The 27,080-nt window shown below is 35.4% G+C and overlaps 1 protein-coding gene across 21 annotated transcripts in view; it reads right to left on the bottom strand.

Annotated features, from left to right (window-relative positions):
- The window catches only part of PPFIA2 (PTPRF interacting protein alpha 2), a 501,225-nt gene that overhangs the window by 105,803 nt on the left and 368,342 nt on the right, over positions 1–27,080 (bottom strand). For 10 of the 21 annotated variants that reach the window (XR_011566513.1, XM_070788874.1, XM_070788862.1 and 7 more), the window contains 7 exons: positions 22,330–22,551; positions 12,478–12,624; positions 11,232–11,366; positions 5,499–5,585; positions 4,987–5,070; positions 4,609–4,740; positions 3,022–3,084 (listed from right to left, as the gene is read on the bottom strand). Coding sequence is in view for 20 of the 21 variants with exons in the window: in XM_070788874.1 (XP_070644975.1) it covers positions 3,022–3,084; positions 4,609–4,740; positions 4,987–5,070; positions 5,499–5,585; positions 11,232–11,366; positions 12,478–12,624; positions 22,330–22,551 (870 nt within the window). In the remaining variant the exon portion in view is untranslated. Of the gene's footprint in view, positions 1–3,021; positions 3,085–4,608; positions 4,741–4,986; positions 5,071–5,165; positions 5,217–5,498; positions 5,586–11,231; positions 11,367–12,477; positions 12,625–22,329; positions 22,552–27,080 lie in introns of those variants that run through there. The other 11 variants (XM_070788876.1, XM_070788875.1, XM_070788865.1 and 8 more) reach the window with 2 other exon arrangements.

Below are 27,080 nucleotides of genomic sequence, written 5' to 3' on the forward strand. Positions count from 1 at the left end.
ATTAAGTGATACTTGAGCAAAGACGGAGAGAAAGGGAGGGAGATAAAAAAAATACCTTCAGGAAAGGAATGGCAAGTAGGAGGAATGGTGGGTGCAAAGGCCTCTTGGGGGGACCACATTTGGTGAGGGAGAGGGCAAGGAGGCTTTTGTGTCTGGACTGGAAAAGTTAAGGAGAAAGGCAAGTGGTAATCGCTTTAGGAAATCATGCTAACAGGATTTGGTAAGGGTAGGCCTGAAAGCTCTGTAAACCATCTTAAAGTGTCTGGCTTTTACTCTGAGTGAGATAGGGAATGACTTGGGGATTTTTGAGTAGAGAAGTGACCTGATGATTTTGATGGCTGTGAGGTGAACTGATGAATGGGACTGGAAGGCAGGGAAGAAATGAAATTATTACTGCTCTTCCAAAAACAGGCCAAGAGGATTATGGCTTGGACAACCGTGGTGTCAGAAGAGAATGGCAAGGATATTGGTTGCATTCTGAAGATAGAACTGAGAGAATTTGCTATTGAACTGGCTAAGGGGTGTGGATCAAGAAAGAGGTCAAGAATAGCTCCAAGATTTTTAACCTGAATAATTAAGGGGAAGAAGTTGTGACCTATTGATATGACTGCTGGGTGTTGATTAGGTTAATTGGTAGTGGCGTTTTGGGAGTTGAGGGGATTACTTGTTAAGATGGAGATGCCCGTGAGTCCAAATAGAGATACTGAATTGGCTCTTGAATAAATGAACTCCTTCAGGAACGAGGACCCAGTAGGTGATCTAAATTTGTAAGTACTCAATTTACAAATGGTATTTAAAATCTATGAACTCACCAAGGACTGAACATACAGAATATATCCAAGGATGGTCCTAGGAACTTTAGAGATCAAGATAATGAAGAGAAACATGAAGAAAATAAGTTGATTATATGAAGGATTTTACTCATAATGGACTTTGCTGCTGCTGCTAAGTCTCGTCAGTCGTGTCCGACTGTGTGCGACCCCATAGACGGCAGCCCACCAGGCTCCGTCGTCCCTGGGATTCTCCAGGCAAGAAAACTGGAGTGGGTTGCCATTTCCTCCTCCAATGCATGAAAGTGAAAAGTGAAAGTGAAGACGTTCAGTCGTGTCCAACTCTCAGTGACCCCATGGACTGCAGCCCACCAGGCTCCTCCGTCCATGGGATTTTCCAGGCAAAAGAGTACTGGAGTGGGGTGCCATTGCTTTCTCCATAATGGACTTTGAGTTATAGATAACTGAATGGAAATTTGAGAAGTTATAGATGTGGTTAGATTAGGAAATGTGTTCAGCTGTATGGAATGGCATTCAGAAATGATGTATGACCTGGGATTTGCTTCCTCTAGATACTGACATGAACAGGGATGTAAAGCATGGAATGATTTGTACTGCTGATTGCCTGGGCAGATTGTTGGAGTTATAAGGTTCAGGTAGGTGGTTGGGGAGTGGGTTCTGGGGATCTTGCCAGAAGCACACAGAGCTTTGAATAACATAACATTCCAGAATAGGATCCAGTCCAAAATTCACAATCTGGTAACACTCTAGTCCTTTAAACACATACTAGTCACAGCAAACTTCTGGTGATTCAGCAAATCAACCATCTTTGTTTTTTCTCCACACTACTGCATAAGTATGTCCTCTTCCCTATCCTTCTCTGTTGGTTAAGATCATATGTGCCTTCAAGAGCTGGATGAAATGTCATCTTCTTCATGGAGACATTCTGAACTACTCCAGAAAGAATTAGATGCTATCTTCTAGGCACCATACTGAATTGTTCTAATACATCTATCTTTCAGGGGATAAGAGTATGTGCATCCTGACTGTGGGACAAAATAGCTATTTTTAAATTAATATCATAATATGTAGCATTCAATACGGTTAGATGTACAATTGTTCCTTCTTCTCTTTATTCTCTCATCTTTTCCAATACCTTCCAAATGTCATATGTTGTCAGATCTTCCATCCCTTCCTTCTCCCTCTCCTTTTCTGCCTCTCTCCCTTCATTCCTTTCTTCCTTCCATCTGTTTCTTCCTTCCCTCTATTACTCCCTGTTTCCCTCCCTCCTGCCCATCTCTGTTTCCATTCCTTTCATCTTTTGTTGAGCACACGTTTAATAAGTCACTTCTTAAGACAGTGATTAGGTATTATTTCATTTACCTATGCTGAACAAAATAAGACAAAATTGCTAACAAGAATTTTACATGCTAAGGAAGGAGGAAAAGACATTATCAATGACAGCTTTTAATGTTTCATAATCTGGTCCTTATCTGTCTAGTCTCTCATGTATTCTACAATAAGAATAACTGATTCTAGTAAAACTGCTAAGCCCATTATTATTTAAGATCTCAAACCTAACTACTCATCCTCTCCCCACTCTAAGCACCTGCAATCAGGGCACAGGTACTGTATTTGAAAGACCTGCACCACAGTCCTATCTTTCCTTAAAGTTTTCTGAAACCTTCTTTAGAGCATCAGTATATGGTGATCTCTCTTACCTGTAGTTCTTATCGTCTATTTCCCTCATTTGGCACTTGGCATCTGCTACTCTACAATTCATTGCCTTGTGCTTTTTCGCCTGAGACTTTTTCAGATACTTTAGAACTAAGATTTTGTTCGCAAAGATGTAACTTATCACAACTGTTATGCACAGTAGTTATTTAATACATTGCAGCTAAAATAATCTCAGACTAGACACAAATCAGTGCATACAATTTTATATAAAGTTCAAAAAAGTAAAAATAATTTTTATTTTTCTGTTAGCAGTCAAGATAGTGATTATCCTTTAGCATAAAAGTTGCAATTATAGGCTAACAATGGGGGGCTTCCAGGCTGTTGATTTTTAGTGTGTTGGCTTGTAAAAGTTTATCAGGCTCTCTTTCTATATGTACACTTTTCTGTATGTATTACATAAAATTTAAACTATTTTAAAAGATAATATCCTAAAATTATTATCAAATTTATTTTACAAAAAAACATTCACCATGGTGAAATAGAAAAGTGGACAAAATGTAAGGTTCCATAATACCTTATCATGTAAAGATTCTTCCAGATTCTTTCTGAAAGTTTCTGATTCTTGAATTAAAACATTCTACAGAAAAGGAAAGAAAAACAGATAAATAATTAATAAAGTAAAGAGAAAATCACTCAATGTGTAGATTAATTTTCTATGACTCAAGAATTTTCTTTGATTCCTTCCTTGGCACCATTTATTTTTTGGTTTCCATGGAAACTAAGTTTCAATGGAATCTTTAAACAAGACACTTGAACATTTTTAGAAATACATAATTAAAATGGGAAGTGTCATTTTGTAACAGTTGGATTGACATATAAGATAACTATTAACTTTTAAACTATTTTTGTCAACCTCTTCTTAGTCTTTTTTAAAAAAAATAAAATAAAATTTGAAATAATCAGTTTACTCTTTAAATGAGAAAAAGTGAATAAAAAGCAAAATATTAGCTAAAGCTGTCACAGAGAAGAATTCAGATGAACTCATTTTTATTACCTGAAGAAAGAAAAATTTAAGATCATATATTTTAAAGATTCAATTTCTGAACCTTTATTTCATATACAGAATGAACAATTTCTAATAATGATTAAATTATTAAATAAAAATAAAATTTAGCTATTTAAAAATTAATGTTACATGACATGATATATAAATAACTTGCATGACAGATTAAAAAAAAATCCTTGCCATAAAAGTATTACTATTTTTAAAATCTTTATATTTTTCTTGTAGTATTACAAAGCATGATTTATAATAATGCATTCTTTTTAAATTCATAGAGTAAAAAAGTAAGAGTTTGGGAACTGGCATGCACTTGGAACTGAATAGGAAGAAGGTATGCCTTATGACTTGATGGGTAAACTGATCAAATTTCTTTAACATTTTCTTGAAACATTTTTCCTGTTTTGGTTTACTGTATGGAGCAGGGGGAAATGTCTAGTTTAAGTAGTGACTGGCATTCAGTCTAAATTTCCAAAATGATTTCTCCACCTGGGTTTTAATTCCTACCTTTTTTATACCATGGAACTGGCAATCAGCTGACAAAACTTTTGTTGATCTGGTAGTTGACAACTATTAATGAGACATATAAATTGTGAGTGAAATTGCAGATGGTACAAAAGCCTGTTTTTGGAAACAATATGGCTGAAAGTATTGCATTTCTAAATTCTGTGGTGAGATTGACACTGGTTTTATTGGTGATATAAACTCACTCACATTTTGGCTTTTAGATTAGTAGCAGATTCAGATACTTGAAACATTTGAATGGTTCATATCCAAAATACTATTTTTTGTCTTAATCTTTTTTGCACACCAGGTGAGAAATAAATGAAACACTTTCATCACAAAACCATACCACATTTCAATACATTTGTCTATATGATCATGCTACATATATTATATAACATGTAACTTTTTTTTTCACTTAAAAATTGATCTTACATATTTTTATAGAAGCCATTTGTTCACTTTTAAGATGTATCAGGCTCCTTTCAAATTAAAGAAAGTAAATGGATCCTCTGACCAATACTATGATTGCAGGAGAGCAGAAAGCAAGCATGATCATAAGAATATAGCTAATAATCATGTGATTGGTCATTTTACCTTCTCTTCTAGAGCGGCCATCCGTTCCTTTAAATGTAGCTGTAAGCGTTCATTGGATTCTGTCAGAAGTCTGTCCACAGTATCAGATAATCTTTTGTTGTGCTCCTCATTCATTTTCTCTCTTTGCCTAGCCTTATATCCAAATAAATAAATTTAACATAAGAATCGTTTAAAAATTATTTGGGTTTGTTTTTATATTTTTTCTAGTTTAAATATTGGATTTAATTTTATGTCTGTTTTGATTAAATTGGCAGAAGCTCTGGCATATCCATATGATTTTTAAATATAACCCATAATCAAGAAAGGCATTCATTTCTTATATGTAGAGTATAAATCCATTAACTGAGGCTTGAGAGGGATGGCTGTTAAAATACATACTCTTTGAAGTTCTTGATTTTTCTCTTCGAGTTGACCTTCGAGATGCCTCATCCGTTCTTCAATGTTTCCATGTCTTTCTTCAGCCTGTTAAGAAATATGAAGAATGCATCTGACACGTAAGATGTGGTTAAGACTTTTCCTCTAAATAAACTGAAATAAAATGTAAAGCAAGCTACTACCAACTGCAAATGTAGTTTTCAAAAAATAAACTTTCTTTCAACAGGCAGCTGAACAGCATTGCTTGAAATGTGTCAGCTACAAAGGCCTGTCACATCCAAGCATCAGCAAAACATTGGAGTTATTTATGAGCAATGAGATCAGCCAAATGTAACATGCAGACTGTGCATGGTTTGAACACAAACCTGCCATTGTCCAATCTTAAGCTCCTGAAGCACTCAACTGCACAGATGGTCGATTATCAATAAATAAAAAGTAACAAAATTTTTAGAAATGAAAAGAAAAAATTAGATGGATTCTATTTAGCGATAGAAAGTAAAGTCCAGTAGGACTACCTTCCTACGTATGGAGATCATTTCTTGTAGTTTAGCTTCCATAACATATTGATAATCATCAGATGAGGTAGAAGAGGTTGGATCAGACTAACAAGTCAAGGAAAAGGAGAGGGACAAAATTGAAAAATCAGAACTAAAGACACTGACACTGAACAGAACATAGCACAGAATGCTTAAAAGAAAAGTGTGACAGCAAATTTAATACTTTAATAGACAGAATTTTATGTGGAAAGAACTACACTGATATTTGGTGAACATGATGCAGTTGATGGTTGTAAGTGAAAAACAATGATATGCTCAAATAAAAAGCTACCAACCTAAGGTATGAAAGGTTAGTGATGGCTGGCGATGAACGATTACTACAGAACGAAGTAAAGCAACTCTGAGAGTCATGTAATCGTTGGAATTATGGGAAACCAAACACTAGAATATGTTTCTGATACACTGTCATAAGTTTTGTGTTTTGGTTTGTTATATTACTTAAAAATCATGGAAACAGTGTACCTCAATGTTGAGGAGTAGGCCAAGGCAATGATCTCAGGTGAAATAAATTTGGAACAGTATTTATTATAAACCCAACTCTGTAGAAATCAGAGAAGAAGCTAAGCTATGGGGTTAATTAATAATTGGAGTATTCTCCAATTCAAGCAGGATTGAGTTTCCTCAGCAACAGTGGCAAACTTACAAAATGACTTCTGGTCTCTGAATACACACTATGGTTGTAGGTGTAAAACCTTAGCATCTACTCTTAGACATAGCCTTAATTTGACATTTTAAATGAAAATGATTAAAAGTCCTCAAATTACCAAAGGGATAGTAGTGCCGTGAGGACAAGAATACTTATGGTGAACTTTCCTGAAAGACACAAGGGGCCATTCCAAAACCGATTCTGCATTGATTTGTTGCTATGGAAACTAAAGAGTGCCCTAAAGTGAAAAGGCGGGACAGTGCCTTTGTGAGGCACTTAATGTTTGCCCGTCACAAGGCTAGTTACATGTCTTGGAGGTGAATGTCAGGTAACCACAGATGCAGAGTGTTCAACACATGACATTGCTGATAGCTGAATTGTATTAGTATGTTATGCACAGATTACATGTAAAGTTACATCAACATTTTAATCATAATTACAAGTTAAATGATCACAACAGCCAAAGTACCTTATATCAGTATAAACAATATTTAACTCCAGAGCATATTCTATTACATTTTATAAGTTCATTCTAAAACAGAGAAACTTACTTTATGCAAATATGAGACTATATATAAATATGTCATGCAGTACCTGAAAAGAAATAGTAACCTATTCATGTATTGGTTCATATGCATATGTACTATTTTATCCAACAAATTCCAACTTAATCTATAAAATGAACATTTAACATTTAACTGATCGGCTTATGTGAATTATAATTCAACATTTATATTTTATAAGATTTTCCTTCTGATATTTTTATTTCATAAATTGGCAAAGTAATGAAGAAAAAAGAAATAAACAATTTCTCTCCCCAAATCTCCAACCAGAAGCAATAAAGAATGCTACCATAGTCTTCAAATGCTACAAGACAATTTTATAATATTATTTAAAATTTATAATTCAATTATTAATACTGTATATAGGTCAAAATATTACTGAAATGATATACTTTAAATTCTTAAACAGATCTGTAATCTCTCAAAATTAAATTTTAACAAGTAATGTTATGACAATTAGTCAGGTGATTGATTCAAGGTAGTCAAAGCATGAACATTTCTATTTGCAAAACTGTTCACTCCAATATACAAGTAGAGTTAGTATATCTTTCCAAGGTCCTTAAAACTGCTACTGTTTACATCTTAACGACTGAAAACACACCAAACACTGTGAAACTCCACTTCAGAGATTAAACAAGAATTCTGTCACTATTTTGTTGATATTTTTAAGTCACTATTTTGTTCATATTTTTTATTGGTACTAAAAACGGATGAAATACCTTATGAAATTCAAGATGAATTATGTCCTTGCTGAGGGAATATGCATTTTAATTAAAAAAGTAAACATCATAAATCAAAAGATTGGGAGCCCAAAATGTTTATTAGTTGTGTATTCACTCACCGAAGCCAAATTTTTCATTTTATCCCTAGCCACCAGCATTCAAATCTTTTGACTTTCTGAAAGCCTTAACTGAGCTTTAGCTACCTATTTTTACACATAAGCCCACATACATACATACATACACACCACCAGCAGAAGAAAAGGTTGTCTTATCAACCAAAAGGTAAATTCAGACATCATCTCTAAACAAGCACTGGATAAATGTGCAAGCACTACTGATTTATGTTCATCTGAACCCGAGGAAGACTGCAATTTAAGGAAATGATGTAAATGCTAGAGTCACGCAAAAACAGTCTGCAATTTTATGACTCCTTGATAGGATATAGGGCGTATAGTGGTTTCACTCTCTAATGTGACAAGACAATTTTCAAATAAGCTAAAGTTTTAGAAAAAATTACAGGAAAAAATGGTTTTGAGAAGAAGGGGAATATATTTGGAAATGGAGAAGGAATTAAAATTAAAGAGAGGAGGGCCAAAGAGAATAAAAAATACATAGCAGATAATAAAAGAAAAAATACATATAGACCAAATAAAATACATGAAAGGTTGTTAATAAAATCATTCAAAACATAGGATAGGGAGTCTAGATTTAAATTAAGCATACATCATAAATTAGTGAGAAGTCAAAAATATTATGAAGTAGAAAAAGACTACGGAGGTCAATAACAGTAAGGTTTCAAAAACAAACGGGTATGGAAACAATGAACTAAAGCTGGTTTTAGAGACAGTCCCTTTAGGTCTTGAGAAGAGAAGATAAGAAAATGCTTAAAAATTATTTTAGCCATCAAACTTGGGAGAGCAAATGAAAGACTGAAAGACTGATCTTCAAATGTTATAAAAGGGTTACAAGCAGAGGGAGTAAATTGAAAACAAAATCTCAGGACTGGAGGAGCGTGAATAATGAATTAAATATGGCCATCTGAAAACTATATATCTGAAATAATCTGTTGATACACAGCCAGTCAGTAGAGAAAACAGCAAAAAGGACAAGCAGAGTGAATTCTAGCAGCTTCACACATTTTAAGAGAGATAAAACTGCTCAAAAGGGAGGAAACCAAAAGGTCTAGATGAAGTAGAATTTTAGTAATGTATTATTGGAGAGGTTCTGGGTGAAGTCGCTCAGTCGTGTCTGACTCTTTGCAACCCCGTGGACTGTAGCCCACCAGGCTCCTCTGTCCATGGGATTCTCCAGGCAAGAATACTGGAGTGGGTTGCCATTTCTTTCTCCAGGGGATCTTCCTGACCTAGGGATCGAACCCAGGTCTCCCGCATTGCAGGCAGATGCTTTAACCTCTGAGCCATCTGGGAAGCCCAAAGTATTATTAGGTAGGAGTAAACGGAGGAAATTTCCAGGCAATAGTACTGGAGTGGGTTGCCATTTTCTTCTTCAGCGGATCTTTCCGACCCAGGGATGGAACCCAGGTCTCCCGCATTGTAGACAGATGCTTTACCATCTGAGCCACCAGGGAAGTCCAATAAACTGAGGAAGTACTTTGGCTGCATAAATGAATACAGGTATCAAATAGGATCCCAATACAATTAAATGGAGGGCGAGACAGATGAGATACCTACTTTAAGTTATTTTTAAATTCTAAATTAAGGATTCTTAGGGATATTTAATTAAAGCCTCATTTGTCAAGTATTATGTTTTAAATTATGCTTTATTCTCAATCAATCAGAGGTTAATTTGGGGCAAATTTGCTGAATTTTAAATTGTGATTTGGGGAGAGAGATTCCAGACGTTCTTGTATTTTACTCACACAGTATTGATGACTATTTTATACTAAAATATCACAAAAGTTACTTTTATTATTTAACCACTTGCCTAACTCCTTCTAAAATATTTCAATTCAATAAGATAACTATAAAAATCCTTTATATTCCTCAGATGAAAAGCCTAAGTATGCATATCTTAATCCATATTACAGTAATTTAAAATGTGCTTCCAAAAAAATAGAATACTACTAATCTGTTTGTACTTTTTATATAATTTCAAGAATATTTCTCAAATTAAATAAGTTTATATTTATTTTATATGGCAAAACCAATACAATATTGTAAAGTTAAAAAATAAAATAAAATTAAATTAAAAAATAAAATAAAAATAAACCATCAAAAAAATAAATAAAATAAAATGTTAATTAAAAAAATAAAATAACAACAAGATAAAAAAAAAAAAAAAGAAAGCATACATTTCTGAAACTGCCATAATGGTTTATGGTACTCTGATCTGTGACTATAGAAGGATCCACATTTTATCACCCTAATCAGATAAAAGTTCTATTCAGCTAGTTAGTCCAGTAACTCTACCGACACCCAACTATTCCAATACTTTCTACTCTGTCAACTGTTTTCCTTTCTCTATCTGATTAACTACCCTATTTGAATGAACAGGCATCAGTTTACTGTTTCTTTCTAACCATGTGCTTCTTCTGAAAGCAACAATGTGTGCCTACTTTTACTTTGCTGCATCAGTTGTTTGGGATAATCCCTAACATCAGAGTTTATCATTTGCAGTTCATATATCTATCTGAGCTATTTATTACAATGGCACGAAAAAAAGCTTCCATGACCTAGGAGCCTGGCAGGCTACAGTCCATGGGGTTGCAGAGTCAAGACATGACTGAGTGACTAACACTTTCACTTTTCACCAACAATGTTTAAACATCTAAAACGTGTGTACCTTTTTGAATTGATATTAATATTCAAACATGCTTTTAGTGACAAAATCTGGACCTTTATTCTAGTGACATGCATATACACTTTGAAGCAATTGCCATTTCCATTTAACCGTGAAAGGTAAGAGCAGTCATTTGGGCTTCCCTGGTGGCTCAGCTGGTAAAGAATCCACCTGCAATGCAGGAGACCTGGGTTCAATCCCAGGGTTGGGAAGATCCCCTGGAGAAGGGAAAGGCTACCCACTCCAGTATTCTGGCCTGGAGAATTCCATGGACTATTCCATGGGGTTGCAAAGAGTCAGACATGACAGAGCAACTTTCACTTTCACTTTACAACATTATAATGGTTGCTAAGTTCTAAAGTAAGCAAATTGCAGAATTTTACGTCCATAATGGAGCAGTTAATTCTGAACATTCTTCAGAATATTATCGATTTTATTGGTTCAGAAGAAATTTCAACTATTAAAATCACTTTCTCTATTTAATACCTTTAGATTTTATGGCTCTACAAATCTAATTTTCAACTTCTAACAAATTTTTTTCATACTGTAATCAGAAAGAAATCAACTGCTTATGATACTTCCTGCATTTTTAAAACTATACAATTTATATTAAGCTTACTAAATTATTGTGTCTCATGTATATCTATGTTAAAATCATTATGTTTTTATATTTGTTGATTATTCTTATGTACAAATATTACCATGGAAAATTAGCTATAAGAACATGAAACTTTGTTTTTGCTAATGTTTAAATAGGCAAAGAAATAATCATATTCATTTATCAATCATTCATTTCAACATAAATAAGATATATGTAATATAAAAAGTCATCTAAACAACAGACCAATATAATATAAACTCCATAAAGCCTGAAGAACATCTTTATAGATTCCATCTCGATTACTAGTCATTTCTAAAAGTATTAATATATCTAGATTGACCAATTGTTTTATTGTAGTACCTTTGTCAGGGCTGCAATTCTCTGAGCCAATTCAGCCTCTACTTCAGGTAAGGTCTCAGCTTTTCTCATAGTTTGCTGCAACTTTTGCTCAGCCAGCTCAAGACGCTCTTGTAACTGTCTATTCTTCTCTTCCATCTGAACCAGGGATGAAGAAAGAGACACTTGAATTGTCACAGTTAGGATAGCAAACACCAGTCACTAGGGGCTGTGGGCTTCAGCCTTTATCCTAGAGTTAAAATCAGCTACTACTACCACTTGTTTTCATATATTGCTTATCAATATGCCTTAATAAATTTAGCACATAAAAAATGAAAACCTTTTACCAACAACAGCAAAAAGGAATGAAGTTAATAGTGAGAATTAACTTGGACAAATGAGACACAACTTAGTACTCAAACCTCAAATGCACCATAATATCAATTGACTGAAAATCTTAACAATAGCTAGAGTAGGAGAGGGAACGGATCACAGTGGTTGAGAGTTCAGGCTCTAGAGATGAAGTTGGCTAACTTTTTCTGCTAAAGACCCGATAGTAAATACTCCAGGCTCTGTGTATCACAAAGTCTCTGATTCAACTATTCAATTCTACTATTGTAGCACAAAAGCAGTCAGAGATGATGATTAAATGAATGGGTATGGTTATGTTTTGATAAAACTATACTTGTAAAACAGAGCCATAGTTTTGGCATGTGGGCTATAGTTTGCCCATTCCTTCTCCAGAGCTGGATAGACCTAGGCTTCCATTATTGACTCTGCAATTGCTGTACTTGTGACCCTGGGAAGGCAGTCATGTACTCTGAACCTGAGTTTCCTCTGTATAATAAATGTACTTATTTTACTCTCAGTAAAATAATTGTATAATAATTATTATCCTTTACACTATAATAATTGTACTTACATGTGGTGGTTGGATTTAAGTGAGGTTTTATATATATATGTGTGTGTGTGTGTGTGTGTGTGTGTGTGTGTGTGTGTGTGTGTGTGTATATATATATATATATATATATATATATATTGGTTACCACAGTTTCTGGTTCATGTCCAGATCCAAAGTAAATCTTAATCATAATTTTTAAGACAAATTTCTAGATTATATACTGAAAATCACATCTATTTAGTTAGTTTGATTCTAAATTGCAGAGAATAATTTACTGCTAAGGAATACCATAGTTTACGTACTCCATGTTTTGTGAGAATGGTGAGAACACATACAGACCAGAACGAAACCAAGGTGGAGATACTGAACCTGCCGTAGGATGGCCTCTTTATTCGCTAATTCATTCTCTAGTTTGTCATTCATGTCATGTATGGAGGTAGATTCTCTCTGAGCACTGAGGTAACGCTTCTCAAGGGTCGTGATTCTTTCTTCCATGTCTTCCTTCTGAGCCATAGCCTAAAATGAAAATAATTAAAAAATCAAATCAGATTCTCAGTTTGTGTATTATCTTATCATTTAAATAAAATAGTAAGATATTAAAAAAAAAAAAAAAACTATTGCTTCCTTGAGGTAAATTTCATTCTTTTCTTTTCATAAAAGGGATGCAGGATTTCATATGTATTTTCTCAGCTTATCTGTCAGAATTCTTGCATCTTGGGTTAGCAAAAAGCATTGTCTCTTTGAGAATGCAACAAAGTACATTTTAAATCTACCTACTGCACAACTGGTATTCTTAGAAAAGAAGTGGCAGAAAAATTAGCTCGTTATACAGTAGAGATAAGTACAAATATGGATAGAGTTACAAACCATAAAATTGGCACAATGGTACCTGCAGTTCCAAATTGCATAGGAATTTTCAAATGACGATAATAAATATCATCAGTATCCGTATCTTCATTTATAAGTAAGAATAACTCAGTGGTTAAAACAGGGCAAAAATGAAATAAAAAGTAAACTTGAGTCACACAAATGAATTGACAAATTTACTTTGGAACTTAACCATTTCCCTTGTTTAATTGGAATATGTTATTTTTCAATTGAAAAAGAATTTAGAGACTTCAACAAACACAGATCTCTAGGGGAAAAATCAACTATTGGTGCAAAAGGAGCAATAATTCTAAATATTATATTATAAATATATTAAATATTACATTAAGCAATACTTTTAAACCATATAATTCACAGATAACATGGACATAATTTTATCTTCCAAAGAGCCTAGATGAGAATTTATTAATAGGCAGATAACCTACTTCTTTGAGCTATTGGGGAAAATCAGCTCCAGAAGTGAACACCTTGGGCTTGGTGTGGTTTTCTGATAATTCGGAAAACGCTTTTACATGTTGGTGGTTTAGCCTCTAAGTTGTGTCTGACCCTTGCGACCCTATGGACTGTAGCCTGTCAGGCTCCTCTGTCCATGGAATTCTCTAGGCAAGAAAGCTGGAGTGGGTTCCTTCTCCATTTTTGTATAAAAAGCCTAAAACTGAGGAGATGGCGGTAGCTTCCATATATTACTATCAAGGTCTCTTTAATCACTTGTTCCTAACCAGTCTCTTTTACTCTCCTACAGGCAGAATCAATCCTGCCACACCCACAGAAGAGATAAATTCTATTCCTATTTTCCAAGAGAAATAGAAGCCCTTAAATGGACAGCCTTTTAGCATCCTGAACTTCCCTCACCAGCATCTGGAAATTTAACCACATCCACACATCCTTAACTTCTACCTTTCACTTTAGAACAGCTGTTCTGCCTTCCCTCAAAGTTTACTCATTATATGTATTCTGGCTTTATGCTTTTTCTACTGTAGAGATCTTGATCACTTTTTTCTCTTGAATTTTCAAGCTGATAGTAGAGGTAAATCTCAAAACAATAGCTGAAAGAATGAAACAGGCTTATAAAAGTTTTGGTATACATTAAAGGTGGAGGGCAGAGGAAAAAGAGATAATTCAAAGAAAATAAAAATAAAAAAGATAAATAATTTGCTTTACCACTGTCCATAACTGAATTGAAACTATGAAACCGAACTGTTGGAGAGGATGGGAAGATTCACCATAGCTTTAAAATTAAGTAAGCAAATTAATTTATCAGGTAATTAATAAAATCCTAGAGAAACAGAAAGCTGTTCAAAAGAAAATATTATTGAAAACCACTCCTCGGATCATTTGTGGAAACTGTTTATATAGTCATAATAATGATGAACATAATAAAGAGTCAGACATGACTGAGCACACACACACACACATTCACACAATAACAACACTGAATGTAATTTTGAGATGAGTATAGTGGAAGGATGGATGGAAGAGAAAGGAAGTGAAAGAACAAAACAGATAAAATCCTCATATGATAGCAAGATATAGTCAAAGTGAAAGTTGGTCAGTCGTGCCGACTCTTTGTGACCCCATGAACTACAGAGTTCATGGAATTCTCCAGAGCAGAATACTGGAATGGATAGCCTTTCCCTTCCCCAGGGATCTTCCCAACTCAGGGTTCGAACCCAGGTCTTCCACATTGCAGGTGGATTCTTTACCAGCTGAGCCACAAGGGAAGCCCAAGAATACTGGAGTGGGTATTCTATCTCTTCTCCAGCGGATCTTCCCAACCCAGGAATCAAACCGGGGTCTCCTGCATTGCAGGCGGATTCTTTACCAACTGAGCTATGAGGGAAGCTCATACACATTTCTTAAATCATATCAATTTATACACAGAAAGGTTTTATTTTATTAACTAACAGTTTTAGTTTTATAATTAAAGTTGTTGAAAGGAATTGTTTTATTGTTACATATGCCAAACTGTTGGCATTTTTTTTAAAATAAATTAACACAAATGTAACCATGTGAATAATACTTCAACATCAGTTGCTATTTCTAAGTAACAAACATATTTTTAGAGAAATAAATTCATTGATATGGTGCTTCTTTTACAAGCATGCTTTCATGATATATAAAAACATGTTTTTTAATTTCATTTTCAATAAAATGTCTGTTCTTTTGGGAATTCTTTTAGTAATAGAAAAATCCTCAACCCTATCACCCACTAGTCCAAATAATTTTTAAGCTTATCAAAAAGCAATACAATTCTTTGCTAAAACTACCTATGTTAAAAATACCCTTAATATCCAAAGTCAAATTTATTTAAGCCAGCATCTCATATTGGAAAATTACACTTTATCACACTAAACTGGTATAAAGGAAGTTATAACTGACATAGGGCTTTTTAAGCTCACCAAAAAAAAAAAAAAAAAGTCAGTGAAAGTTTCCTTTCAGAAAGTTGGTTCTTTTTAAAGTAAAGAACTTTTAAATTGTAAGAACTGGTTTTATGATCATATTAAAACTGTTTTCTATACATGTTTTAAATTAATAGGATTTTCACCCACTCTAGTTTAGAAATTACATGCCTCAAATATAAAATATAGCTCTTTAGTACTGTCTTTAATAAATATCACTTAACGCAAGCAGTTATATAAGACTAGAAGCAGTTCTGGAGAAGGCAATGGCACCCCACTCCAGTACTCTTGCCTGGAGAATCCCATGGACAGAGGAGCCTGGTGGGCTGCAGTCCATGGGGTCGCTAAGAGTCGGACACAACTGAGCGACTTCACTTTCACTTTTCACTTTCATGCATTGGAGAAGGAAATGGCAACCCACTCCAGTGTTCTTGCCTGGAATATCCCAGGGATGGTGGAGCCTGATGGGCTGCCGTCTGTGGGGTCGCACAGAGTCGGACACGACTGAAGTGACTCAGCATAGCATAGAAGCAGTTCTAGAGGACAGCGGCACTCCTCTGAAAACTTGTCTGCCTGTGGAAGCTCTAAAGCTGCAATAGAATCTCAGACCCCAACTTCACTCCTAGGGAATGTCCACACCCAGAACGGAGGAACTAAAGGTAAGCGATCACAACCATATCCAAAGCAGAAGCGCAACTGCATGTTTTCCTTCCTGTAGAATACGGCAAAATGATTTTTTCTTTTGTTTTCAAATCAAAAGGCACTTAAAGGTTTCTGTTAGATCTCCTTTCTTTCATTGCTGCTACTACTACTAGTAATACTTCTTTTTTAAATGCAGCCTTTGAAGGGCATGAACCAGGTCTCAAAGTACTTTAAATACCTCTCACAGAAGCCTTTAAGACTTTACGACTTGTCAAACAACAATTAATATAAAGGTAACATTTTTTTGGCTCAGAAAGTCTCAGAGCATTTCAGTCTTTAAAACCACAGCTGATAATTTTTTTAGACATCTAGGTTAAGTTTAAATAAGAGAGAAATACCGAAAGTAATGGCTAAAAGGATTGAAATTAGGCTTTGTTGCCTTCTTTGACTACCTTAATCCTACCGAACTTCAAGACCAAATTAACACCTCTTTGGTTATTTGTATTTATACTAATGTTCAAAAGTGTGAAAATTAATCCATCAATTTGTCAAAAATCATCCAAATTATTTTTTTCAACAGTATATACACTTCCCTAGATCATAGCCATCCAAACAGAAGCTACAATTCAAAAAACTTTTCCTTAAAATTTAGACTTACTCTATTTTCTATATTTTTTAGTCCAACGATGGTAGGGTTTTCAGAGTATTCCTTCAGAGTGGCTACAATTATTAATCGTATTGTTATATATCATAGTGTTAATTTTGTTTTCATTCAGAACTCTGGGAATATTATGTCAATTTTGTAGCCCAAGAAAAAATTCTAAACCTAGTTTACATATATAAATGTCTTACAAAATTCAGTTAAAGGCATACACGTGCTTCTTCAGAATGTGACTATGAAGTAGCATATACTTGCTTTTAATCCTAGTTTTTGATACTTATTAGCTCTGCTCTAGGTACGCATTGCTTAATTTTTCTATGTGTCATCTTCTTTTTCTTAAAATTTGGACTTTGGTTGGGATATTAATACCTACTACGTAACACTGTCATGATATAATATTGTAAGTGCTTTGCATGATGTCCTGTATATAATACACACTCAGTAAATGCTAGCTTCTTTTTTATTATCATGTACAATACCCACTCAATAAATAATAGCTTTTTGTTATTATTTATGTATTATTTTTATTACTATTATACCTACAATTATTAATAGCTGATCTGACTATGACATATGTTATGTGTAAGAGTCATTGGATGGGACTTCGGTATTTCACTTTTAATTCAATGATTCATATAGGAGATTCAATTTATAACTACAGGCTGTGTTGCCAAAAATAAATTTTGAATTTACAAGTTGGAGAAATATCTTTTCCTTGTGTATTACTAAGAAATTCTAAGCAAGAAAGTTTTTCCTAGTTCCTAAAAACTTCAGCCTAAAAAAGGGAGAAAACTGCATAATTAATTTTCTCTTGACTTGAAGGTTATAGACTATATTTTATTATAACAAATAAATGTAATTCTATAATAACTTAGAGTTACTAAAGTGAAAAAATATAACTCCATGTTTCAGATAACAGAAAAGATTAAATTATATGTAGTCATTCATACAATCACTTAGGGAACATTCAAAGAGCTCTTAAGAAGTTAGAGTGATGAGCTGTTTTTATTCACAAAATAAAATATAACTGAAATACTTCACAGAAAATTTTAACTCTTTACTTAGCAATATGTTTAAGGAGGTATTACTATTACTCATTACTACTAGCTAGTAGCCTTTTTTAAAGAGTGGAGAGGTAATTCAGTCTCTGTCATGAGACTGACTATATTTTCTAGTGTGAGTCCTGTGCAAAGCTTCAACCAAGCCCCTACTCTAACAGGCTACAGTTAATTTAAGGAGCACTTAAGATGAAACTTAAAAATTAATTTTGAATAGATTTATTTCTTGACAAAGAATATTTGCTAAAATACAGTCTGAAACCATTAATGAAAGATAAGCACACAATTTGTTTCAGATATATTCGACTATGCATATGCACAGCAACTGCATTGAAGTTTTTAATTTTATGGTCAATTTTTCCTATTCTCTATTTTTTTCTTAATTAGACAAATATTTATTGTGTATATCATATATAAATGATACTGTGCTGGCAGCATTATAGAGATAGCAAGGAGGATCACCTTATTTTGTTTTCTACTTAGAAATCTTGCAAGCTAGTAGTCTTTGTAGCTTGCAAGTTAGTAGACAAGGATACAAAGCAAAGTCTGAAATTTTTAATGTTTATATGATACCTTTTGAAAGTACATGATTTTCATATTTTCTTGCTTATATAAAAGGTAAAAGGCTTGATAATATAGGAAGTAGTTATAGTGAGCTGCATTCTTTTTGATGGCTGCTATCTCTGAATAAATGATTGCATCTTGCTGATTTCGAAGCTACCCCTAATGGAAGAAGCACGGATTCTGAAGATGGAATAGTCTTCCATCCTTTATGGTGCTGGGAAGTGGGGAAGTGGTGTGTTGGGAGAACAGTGGGTAGGCCTTGGACAAGTTATTTACATAACCTGAGAAAAATGGCACAATTAGAAGTATCTTCCCTATAGGACAGGAGAAATGAAAGAAATTAAACATAATCCATCTGGAATAGATTCCAAGGTCGCTTCTCAAGTGATTTCTAGCAGCAAACCAGAGCCCCAGGGCCTGTGACCTGGATGTTATGGGACATAATTTATTTGGCCTTCACAGTGTCCTTAATACACACACACACACGACGCATCCAAAAGACAGGCAGAATATAGGTTCCTCGTCCGGATCTCATTAACCCTATCACTTCCTACTGTATGCATCTCCTCTTTACACAGTTATATTGTTTGCCTGAGCTCTGGAAGCATTTGTGTTTGCACCACTCTCCCTCAAATGTGAATGATGAGAAATATTCCTTTCTCATGAAACCTTTCTATATTATAACTACATAGAAATTATGAGCTGATAAGAATAGTTCTATTTTAAAAGAATTCCTTCTGAAAGCAGAACACACCTTAGCTATTGAAAGGAATTCCTAATTTGAACAAAAATATCCGGCATCAAATATGTGACTGATATTTTAAATCTGACTCAACTTTTTGTCACCTACATCCAAACTATTTAGAATCAAAGTTTTATTTTTACATAGATCATAAGAAACGGGTAGCTGGGGATACTGGGCTCTATCTGCGAGCGACACTGGATTCAGTTCAGTTCAGTCGCTCAGTCGTGTCTGACTCTTGACTGCAGCACGCCAGGCCTCCCTGTCCATCACCAACTCCCGTAGTTCACCCAAACTCATGTCCATTGAGTCAGTGATGCCATCCAACCATCTCATCCTCTGTCGTCCCCTTCTCCTCCTGCCTTCAATCTTTCCCAGGATCAGGGTCTTTTCAAATAAATCAGCTCTTCGCATCAGGTGGCCAAGGCATTGGAGTTTCTGCTTCAACATCATTCCTTCCAATGAACACTCAGGACTGATTTCCTTTAGGATGGACTGGTTAGATCTCCTTGCAGTCCAAGGGACTCTCAAGGGTCTTCTCCAACACCGCAGTTAAAAAGCATCAATTCTTCAGCACTCAGCTTTCTTTATAGCCCAGCTCTCACATCCATGCATGACTACTGGAAAAACCATAGCCTTGACTAGACAGACCTCTGTTGACAAAGTAATGTCTCTGCCTTTTAATATGCTGTCTAAGTTGACACTGGATTAAACAAGTGTAAATAGAACAGGTGAGTGTTAAGTGAAAACAAAATAAAACAAAACACTGCTAATTCTGTGAGACTAAGAGATGAAGAAGTAGAAAATGATTAAAAGTTCAAGAATGGCCCTGGTGGTTTACTGCTCAAAAATTGTAGCATTTCATAACAGTAATACAGAAGAGAGGTTACACTTCGCCTACTTTATAAATTATCTGAGTTTGAGTGCTGGAAGGAGTGAAGATGAGAGATGCATTTGTGAACTGTTAATTCATACAAAGGCGGGCATTCATGCTAAGTTGCTTCAGTCATGTCTTACTGTATGTGACCCCATGGACCATAGCCTGCCAGGCTCCTCTGTCCATGGGATTCTCCAGGCAAGAACACTGGAGTGGGTTTCCATTTCCTTCTCCAATATAAAGGCATAGAGAGCATTATCTAAGCAGTGGCAGATTGGTCTCTCACTTCATGGATCATCTATCTTACTCTGAGATAGTAGGCATTGTTTGCAGACATATCCTGGTTTCATCCATGCCTTTCGATGTTTACACCAAACACTCATAAATATCCATTCTTTCAACAAAGAGCTTTTGAGTGCCTATTATATACTCAATAGTTGTATATGTGATTAAAATAGAGCAATGAACAAAACTAGGCAAAACACAAAATCCCAGCTCTTATGAATATTTATGTACATTGGAGAGGGAGGCATATGACAAACAAGTAAATCAGTAAAGTATATGCTGCTGTCAGATGGCAGCAATTCTGTGAGATTTTTAAAAAATGAAAGAAGGAGAGTGTATATTTATAAACACTAGGTTTAGAGAGTGCTCCACTGAGAAGACATTTGAGTAAAAAGCAGAAGGAAAAGAAAATGCAACAGAATAGATCTGGCTTGTTTAAGAGGCCACAGTAACTGAATTGAATGGAGTAAAGGGAAAGAGTAGAGTTCCAAGAGGTCAGAGGGTGGCAGTGAGATAGTATGATTGTAGACCCCCGCAAGGACCTTGCTTTTACTATAAGTAGAATAGGTAGTCATTGAAGAGCTTCGAGGAGAAAGTGACTTGAGCTGACTTACACGGTAACAGGTTACTCAGGCTGCAGTGCTGAGTATACATTATCATGATGCTCTAATGGCAGAAGATTGCTGTGTGGAGTAAGCAAGAGCCACGAAGACTGTGGCAAGAGGTCATGTGACAAACTCATTTTGAAGTTGGAAGTAATACGCTTTGTGGATGTATCAAATACAGTGTGAGTGAAAGAGAGGTACCAAGGACAGTTCCAAGGTTTTTGGTCTGAACACCAATAAGTAGTATTGCCATCAGCTGCGATAAGTAAGGCTGCAAATAAATCTGACTTCTTAGGGGGAATAGCAATAAACCAGTCTTGAGGATGTTAATTTTGAGACCCCCATTAGAGATCTAGATTCAGGCATCTGGAAATCAGGAGAGACAGATAAGCTGCAGATATAAACTGGGAATCATAAGGCCATGGGTAGTTTTTGGAGCTATGAAACAGCATGGATTTACCAGGGGCGTTAAGGCTGATTGAAGAGGGAAGGCTTTCCACAGTTAGGGATGAGAAGCAGAGAACGTAAAGCAGCCTGAGACAGGGGTAGCAAGCAAAAATGCAGGAAAATCAGGAAGAGTGTAGTGTGCTAGTAGCAGGATGAAAAAGTATATCAGGAATCAGATCAAGTGCTTCAAAGGACTGAGAAGTGGCTCCTGGATTTAGCAACATGGAAGTTAAACTAAATAAGAACTGTTTTGACGGGACTGTGGAAGCAAAAGTATGACAGATAAAAGGGGCTCAAAGGAGAATGGGAAGAAAAGAATTGGATACACAGAGTCAACTCCAATAATAGCTAATTAATGAAACACAAAAGATAAAAAAATTAAAAATGTGATTTAAAAGAACATGTAAAATGGAAAATGTGAAAATCATAAAAAGTTCATGAATGTAGATAATTTTTCTTTTTAATTAAATGGAGTGATAAAATGAAGATTCTAAACTTTGCACTTTAGTTGGTAAAATGATCCCGCAATGTCACAAATAAGACATCTTGTAACTTTTGTCATAAAGTACTCTTTTTCAAATAGATGAAGTGATGTTACATTTAGGAAGAACTGAATATATAGAAAAAGAAAGGTTCCCACTGTCACACATGTACATTCACATTCATAGATACAAAACCAAAATAAGAGAGACATTTTTAAAGTAATGTCTGTGGGTATTCCCATCTGCTAAGAGTACAGCAATTCATTATTCATACCCAAATCTAGGGTTATTTAAAATTAACAGCTTAAACTTTTAAAAATTCATTAAAAAAACTATAGTTTTCATTAATTCTGAGACTTGCTACCAACATTTTCTTTCTGTACATATTTAGAGAAGTGATGAAATAAACTATTTTTGCCTTAGTGAATAAGTTTCATAACTAACATAATGTATTCCAATTTATGATCTTTTGGGAAAATATATGAGCACATGCCATCAGTGGAAATTATGGAAAAATATCTCAGAGGCAGCATTTAGGAAGCAGAGACTGAAAGTGTTATGAATCACTTACCTCCCTAATGTCCCTCTGATACTTAGTGTTCATTTCTTCTGTTTTAATGAGATCCTTTCTTGCTGTCTCAGCTTCCTGTTCCACCTCTCCCACTCGGGAAGAAAGGGCTGCTAAACGTTCTTTCATTTGGGCCATTTCATAGTTTTGTTTTTCAAGCAATTCTTGTAGTTCGACTATTTGACTTGTTTCATCAGTTGAGTCTATAGAACCATTGGACAATCGCTGTGGGAAAAAAGAAAGAAATGACACCGAGAATTATCTACCTCTTTAATTTGAAATCCATGACCTTAAAGACCTAAGACTGATAAACATTTCGTACTGAACAGTAAGAACTCTAATAGAACTAACTTTGGAGGAAAACTAAGCTTCTGAGAAAACTCTTAATTGACGTTAAAATATAAAAGTAGACCAGTAATTTTCAAGTAGGTTAAAAGGCGCATTTGAACTGGAAGCTACTATATACACATTATACACAGTTTAGCACAAAACACAGGTAAACCCTAAGCATTCAGTAAGTGGCAGCTATTTTTAATCAATTACATATGAAATTTATTATAAAATAATATTATATTTATGTAACACAGCCTATCATTAGTAAGAAACTATGTAATATTTTCTACTTTTATTCAAGATCCTTTATGAATTTGCAATTAATTTTCAATGACACTCAGTAAATGAGCTTACACAACATTTTTCTTTTAAATAAGATTATTCCTATTGTGAATCTGACCTTGTTGGAACAAAGGTATGGCATAGAAAAGTCTTGCTTTCTATATTGCTATCAACATAAAAGTTATGAGTGTGCACAATCCACAGGAAAGAGGCTGAAAGAGTTTAAATAATTTGAGACTGATTTGTCCTCTTTTTGAAGGGGCTGCCTGGAAACCAGGGTGATCCATGTCTTCAGACTGATGCCCTACAGCCAAACTGCACTGGAGTTTTGTGGTGAAGACAGTGCAGGAACTGGGGAGAAATAAGTGCTAAAACAAAAAGATTACAATCAAGCAGAAATAGGAAAGAATGGAGAGAGAGCAAAGAAAGTATTATCAATTCTGCTAGAATGCCTGTTTGAGAAATGTGAATTTGTTCTAGCATGATAAATACATTAAGGAACAAATTGAACATAATGTAATTTGTGTTTTCTCACGTGCAATCTCATTCTTGAGAATCACTGGCCGAACGCAGAAAAACAGACCTTGCTGAATCAATCAGTGTAGGAATATATTAATCAAAATGCCACACATGCTCATTTCTCAAGCATCAAACACCGAACTCACACTTCAGGGAGCAGTTCGGGTTAACCCATCCATATCTGTACACCTGTCCGATTTTACTTACCCGCTCCTTCCACCACTTCACAACAGCTCACAGTTATACCCCTGCCGACACCCACTTTAATAAGCAAACTTCACATCTTTTTCAAGGTAAAGAGTTAAATTTATCATAGCTATGCAATTCTTAACCATTTAACATGGGTAAAACTGTGCTACCAGTTTTACTAGTATTCTATTTCTTTTCGAAGTCACTAAGCTGTGCTGCAAACCCCTTTCCCCCATGAGCTCTGTGTTTTTTATTTTGTGATTTTGCGTAACTCATGACACTTGGGAATGCAAATGTCACATTAGACAAAAGGTGGTGCTAGTGGTAAAGAACCTGCCTGCAATGCAGGAGACAAAAGGGACTCAGCTTCAATCCCTGGGTTGAGAAGATTCCCTGCATGAAGGCATGACAATCCACTCCAGTATTCTTGCCTGGAGAATCCCATGACAGAGGAGCCTGGTGGGCTACAGTTCAAAGGGTGGCAAAGAGTCAGACACAACTGAAATGATTTAGCATGTGTGCCCATAGGAGAAAAGGAGGACTATCGACTGCATCACAGAAGATAAGTGAGAAAGATAAAACAGAGAGAATGGGAAAGCAAACAAATGGCAAGGCATGTTGATAAGTCCAGTTACCTAACATGTGGAGAAACAGCTGGACACATCAAAATTAAAAGGCCAGAGAAAGACAGTCTTAGACAGCATCTTAAGATACCAGCTGGATCTGCAGTTAGTACTTCAAAAATATTACTGAATGTCTGTAATGCAGGTGCCAAACTTCTAATTACTTAGTAAAATGGGTAAGAGGTGTTACAATTAGGTAGGGATTTTGAAGAGGAACCACAGATCAGTCGACCAGATGCTCCTTCAGTTTTGATTCCCTTAGCTGCTGGGACTGATGCTCACTGAGGGATCAGAGCTGAGAACATGCCCAGGAATTGCTGTTGGTGGAAGGGAACTGCCTTTCCAGAGTTAAAAGTCCTTCCTGGGGTATGCAGTACCACATACAACACAGACCAGTATTGTGTTTGTGCTCAGTCATTCAGTTGTGTCCAACTCTGTTTGCGATACTATGGACTGTAGCCCACCAGGCTCCTCTGTCCATGAAATTTTTTTCCAGGCAAGAACACTAGACACGGATGTCATTTCCTACTCCAGGGGATCTTCTTGGCCCAGGTTGATCTTCTTCAACTTGCATCTGTTGTGTCTCCTGTACTGGCAGGTGAATTCTTGACCACATAGACCAGTAATATTGTGAAGCTAATAAAAATCCAACATTCTAGACAGTTTTTAAGAACACAAAATGGAAAAACATTGATTGTGACCTTTATATATGACATTCATGGGCAAGTCTGGATCAGTCTCTTTTGGGGTCACTGCATGAGTGTCCAGGAGTCTTCGGCAGAGGCGTGGGTCAGCGGTGGTCTGCTGCAGGGTTGGGGGCACTCAGTGCAGCATGTTAAACAGCAGAAACATTACTTTGCCAACAAAAGTCTGTCTAGTCAAAGCTATGGTTTTTCCAGTGGTCATGTATAGATGTGAGAGTTGGACTGTAAAGAAACCTGAGTGCCGAAGAACTGATACTTTCGAACTGTGGTGCTGGAGAAGACTCTTGAGAGTCCCTTGGACTGCAAGGAGATCCAGGCAGTCCATCCTAAAGGAAATCAGTCCTGAATATTCACTGGAAGGACTGATGCTGAAGCTGAAACTCCATTACTTTGGTTACCTGATGCGAAGAACTGACCCTGATGCTGGGAAAGATTGAAGGTGGGAGGAGAAGGGGATGACAGAGGATGAGATGGTTGGATGGCATCACCAACTCAATGGACATGAGTTTGAGTAATCTCTGGGAGTTGGTGATGGATGGGGAAGCCCTGCATGCTGCAGTCCATGGGGTCACAAAGAGTCGGACACAACTGAGTGACTGAACTGGTCTAAAATATGACATAATTATCTATACGTTGAACTGGGAAGAGCCAATTTACATTCATTAGACAGCAACTGAGAACTGATTTAGGAAGAAAGGCTAGAGCCAATTGCCAGTCAGTTATGTCCAAATTTGGGATCACTGGGGTATTATATTACTGAATTTCTATAATAACAGCAAATTTTTTTGATCTCTATATACAACCTGTAAGTAAGGAGGAAACCTTGAGCTTTAATAGAATTTCTACATCTTCACATTGAGAATTTTCTCTAGCCAACTAGAAAAAAGGAAAGTTTTAGAAACTATGAAAATTAGAAAATAAATTTTTTTTATTTGAAAAATGTTTTATGTTATTGAAATATTACATTCAAGATTGAAGTCCTTAAGAACTTTGGAGAAACTGAGACTTAGGTAATTACACAAAGCTGACTTGAATTAAAATGCAAAACTTTGAATTCACAGTTCATTTCATCTATACTTTATTATTTTTAATTAGGACATATAATCTAAAGGATAAACAACACATGTTGGATGGTATTGACAAGTACCAAGAATACGGCTGTGTGTGTGTATATAGCTATATGAACATACATAAAACAGCACACACACACGTACACAACCACACACATATGTATATAAATTCTGCAAATATTTGTTCACTGCAACTGATTGATCTTAATTTTCTAATTAGAAAAACGATTATTCCAATTTTGTGCATCTGAAGTCCATTAAAATCTTATCTAAAAATTGCATAGTTTTAATGGGCTCAAGGCAAGAGAAATTTAAGTAAATATAAACAGTAATCAGACAATGAAAATAAAACACTTTCATAATGTTAACCTCCTCAATTCCTTTAAGTCCATTAAGTAACAGATGTGTCTTACAAAGTCTTTATGCTACTTTGGAATTTTGGACTATCCATGGAAATTTTTTGAACTCTCATTTTTATCTTCTGAAGTACATGAAAGTGAAAGTTGCTCAGTCATGTCTGACTCTTTGTGACACATGGACTGTAATTTTTGCCAGGCTCCTCTGTCCATGGAATTCTCCAGGCAAGAATACTACGGCATTATCTGTTTTAAAAAATATATATTTCATCTATTCAAATCATCTTAAATATATTCTGTGCTGAGTTTAATATATGCTTTCATAATTTCAGAGTAGAAAGGTCATTTTAAACCTGTGATTTATGTCTTGAAAAAAGAATATATAGCTTTTTTTCCAAATCATTATTCTCTTGATCTGATACCCTTGCAAGTATTTCCTTTTACTCCAAGAGATCATTGTACTCCTCATTTTACTTTAAATTTTCAAATTTGGATTTGCCTCCAAATCCAAACTAAGACTGCATTTTCATTAGAATGATGAAAATTATAGCTTCCAGGTATACATATATCCCCCTCCCTCCTGGCCTTCCATTCCAGCCGCACCTCCCCTCCCATCCCAACCATCCGGGTCACCACAGAACACAGTGCTGAGCTCCCAGTGCTCTACTGGAGGCCCCC

This window comes from Bos indicus, chromosome 5 (genome assembly GCF_029378745.1).
Source record: "Bos indicus isolate NIAB-ARS_2022 breed Sahiwal x Tharparkar chromosome 5, NIAB-ARS_B.indTharparkar_mat_pri_1.0, whole genome shotgun sequence".
Classification (NCBI taxonomy): Eukaryota; Metazoa; Chordata; class Mammalia; order Artiodactyla; family Bovidae; genus Bos; species Bos indicus.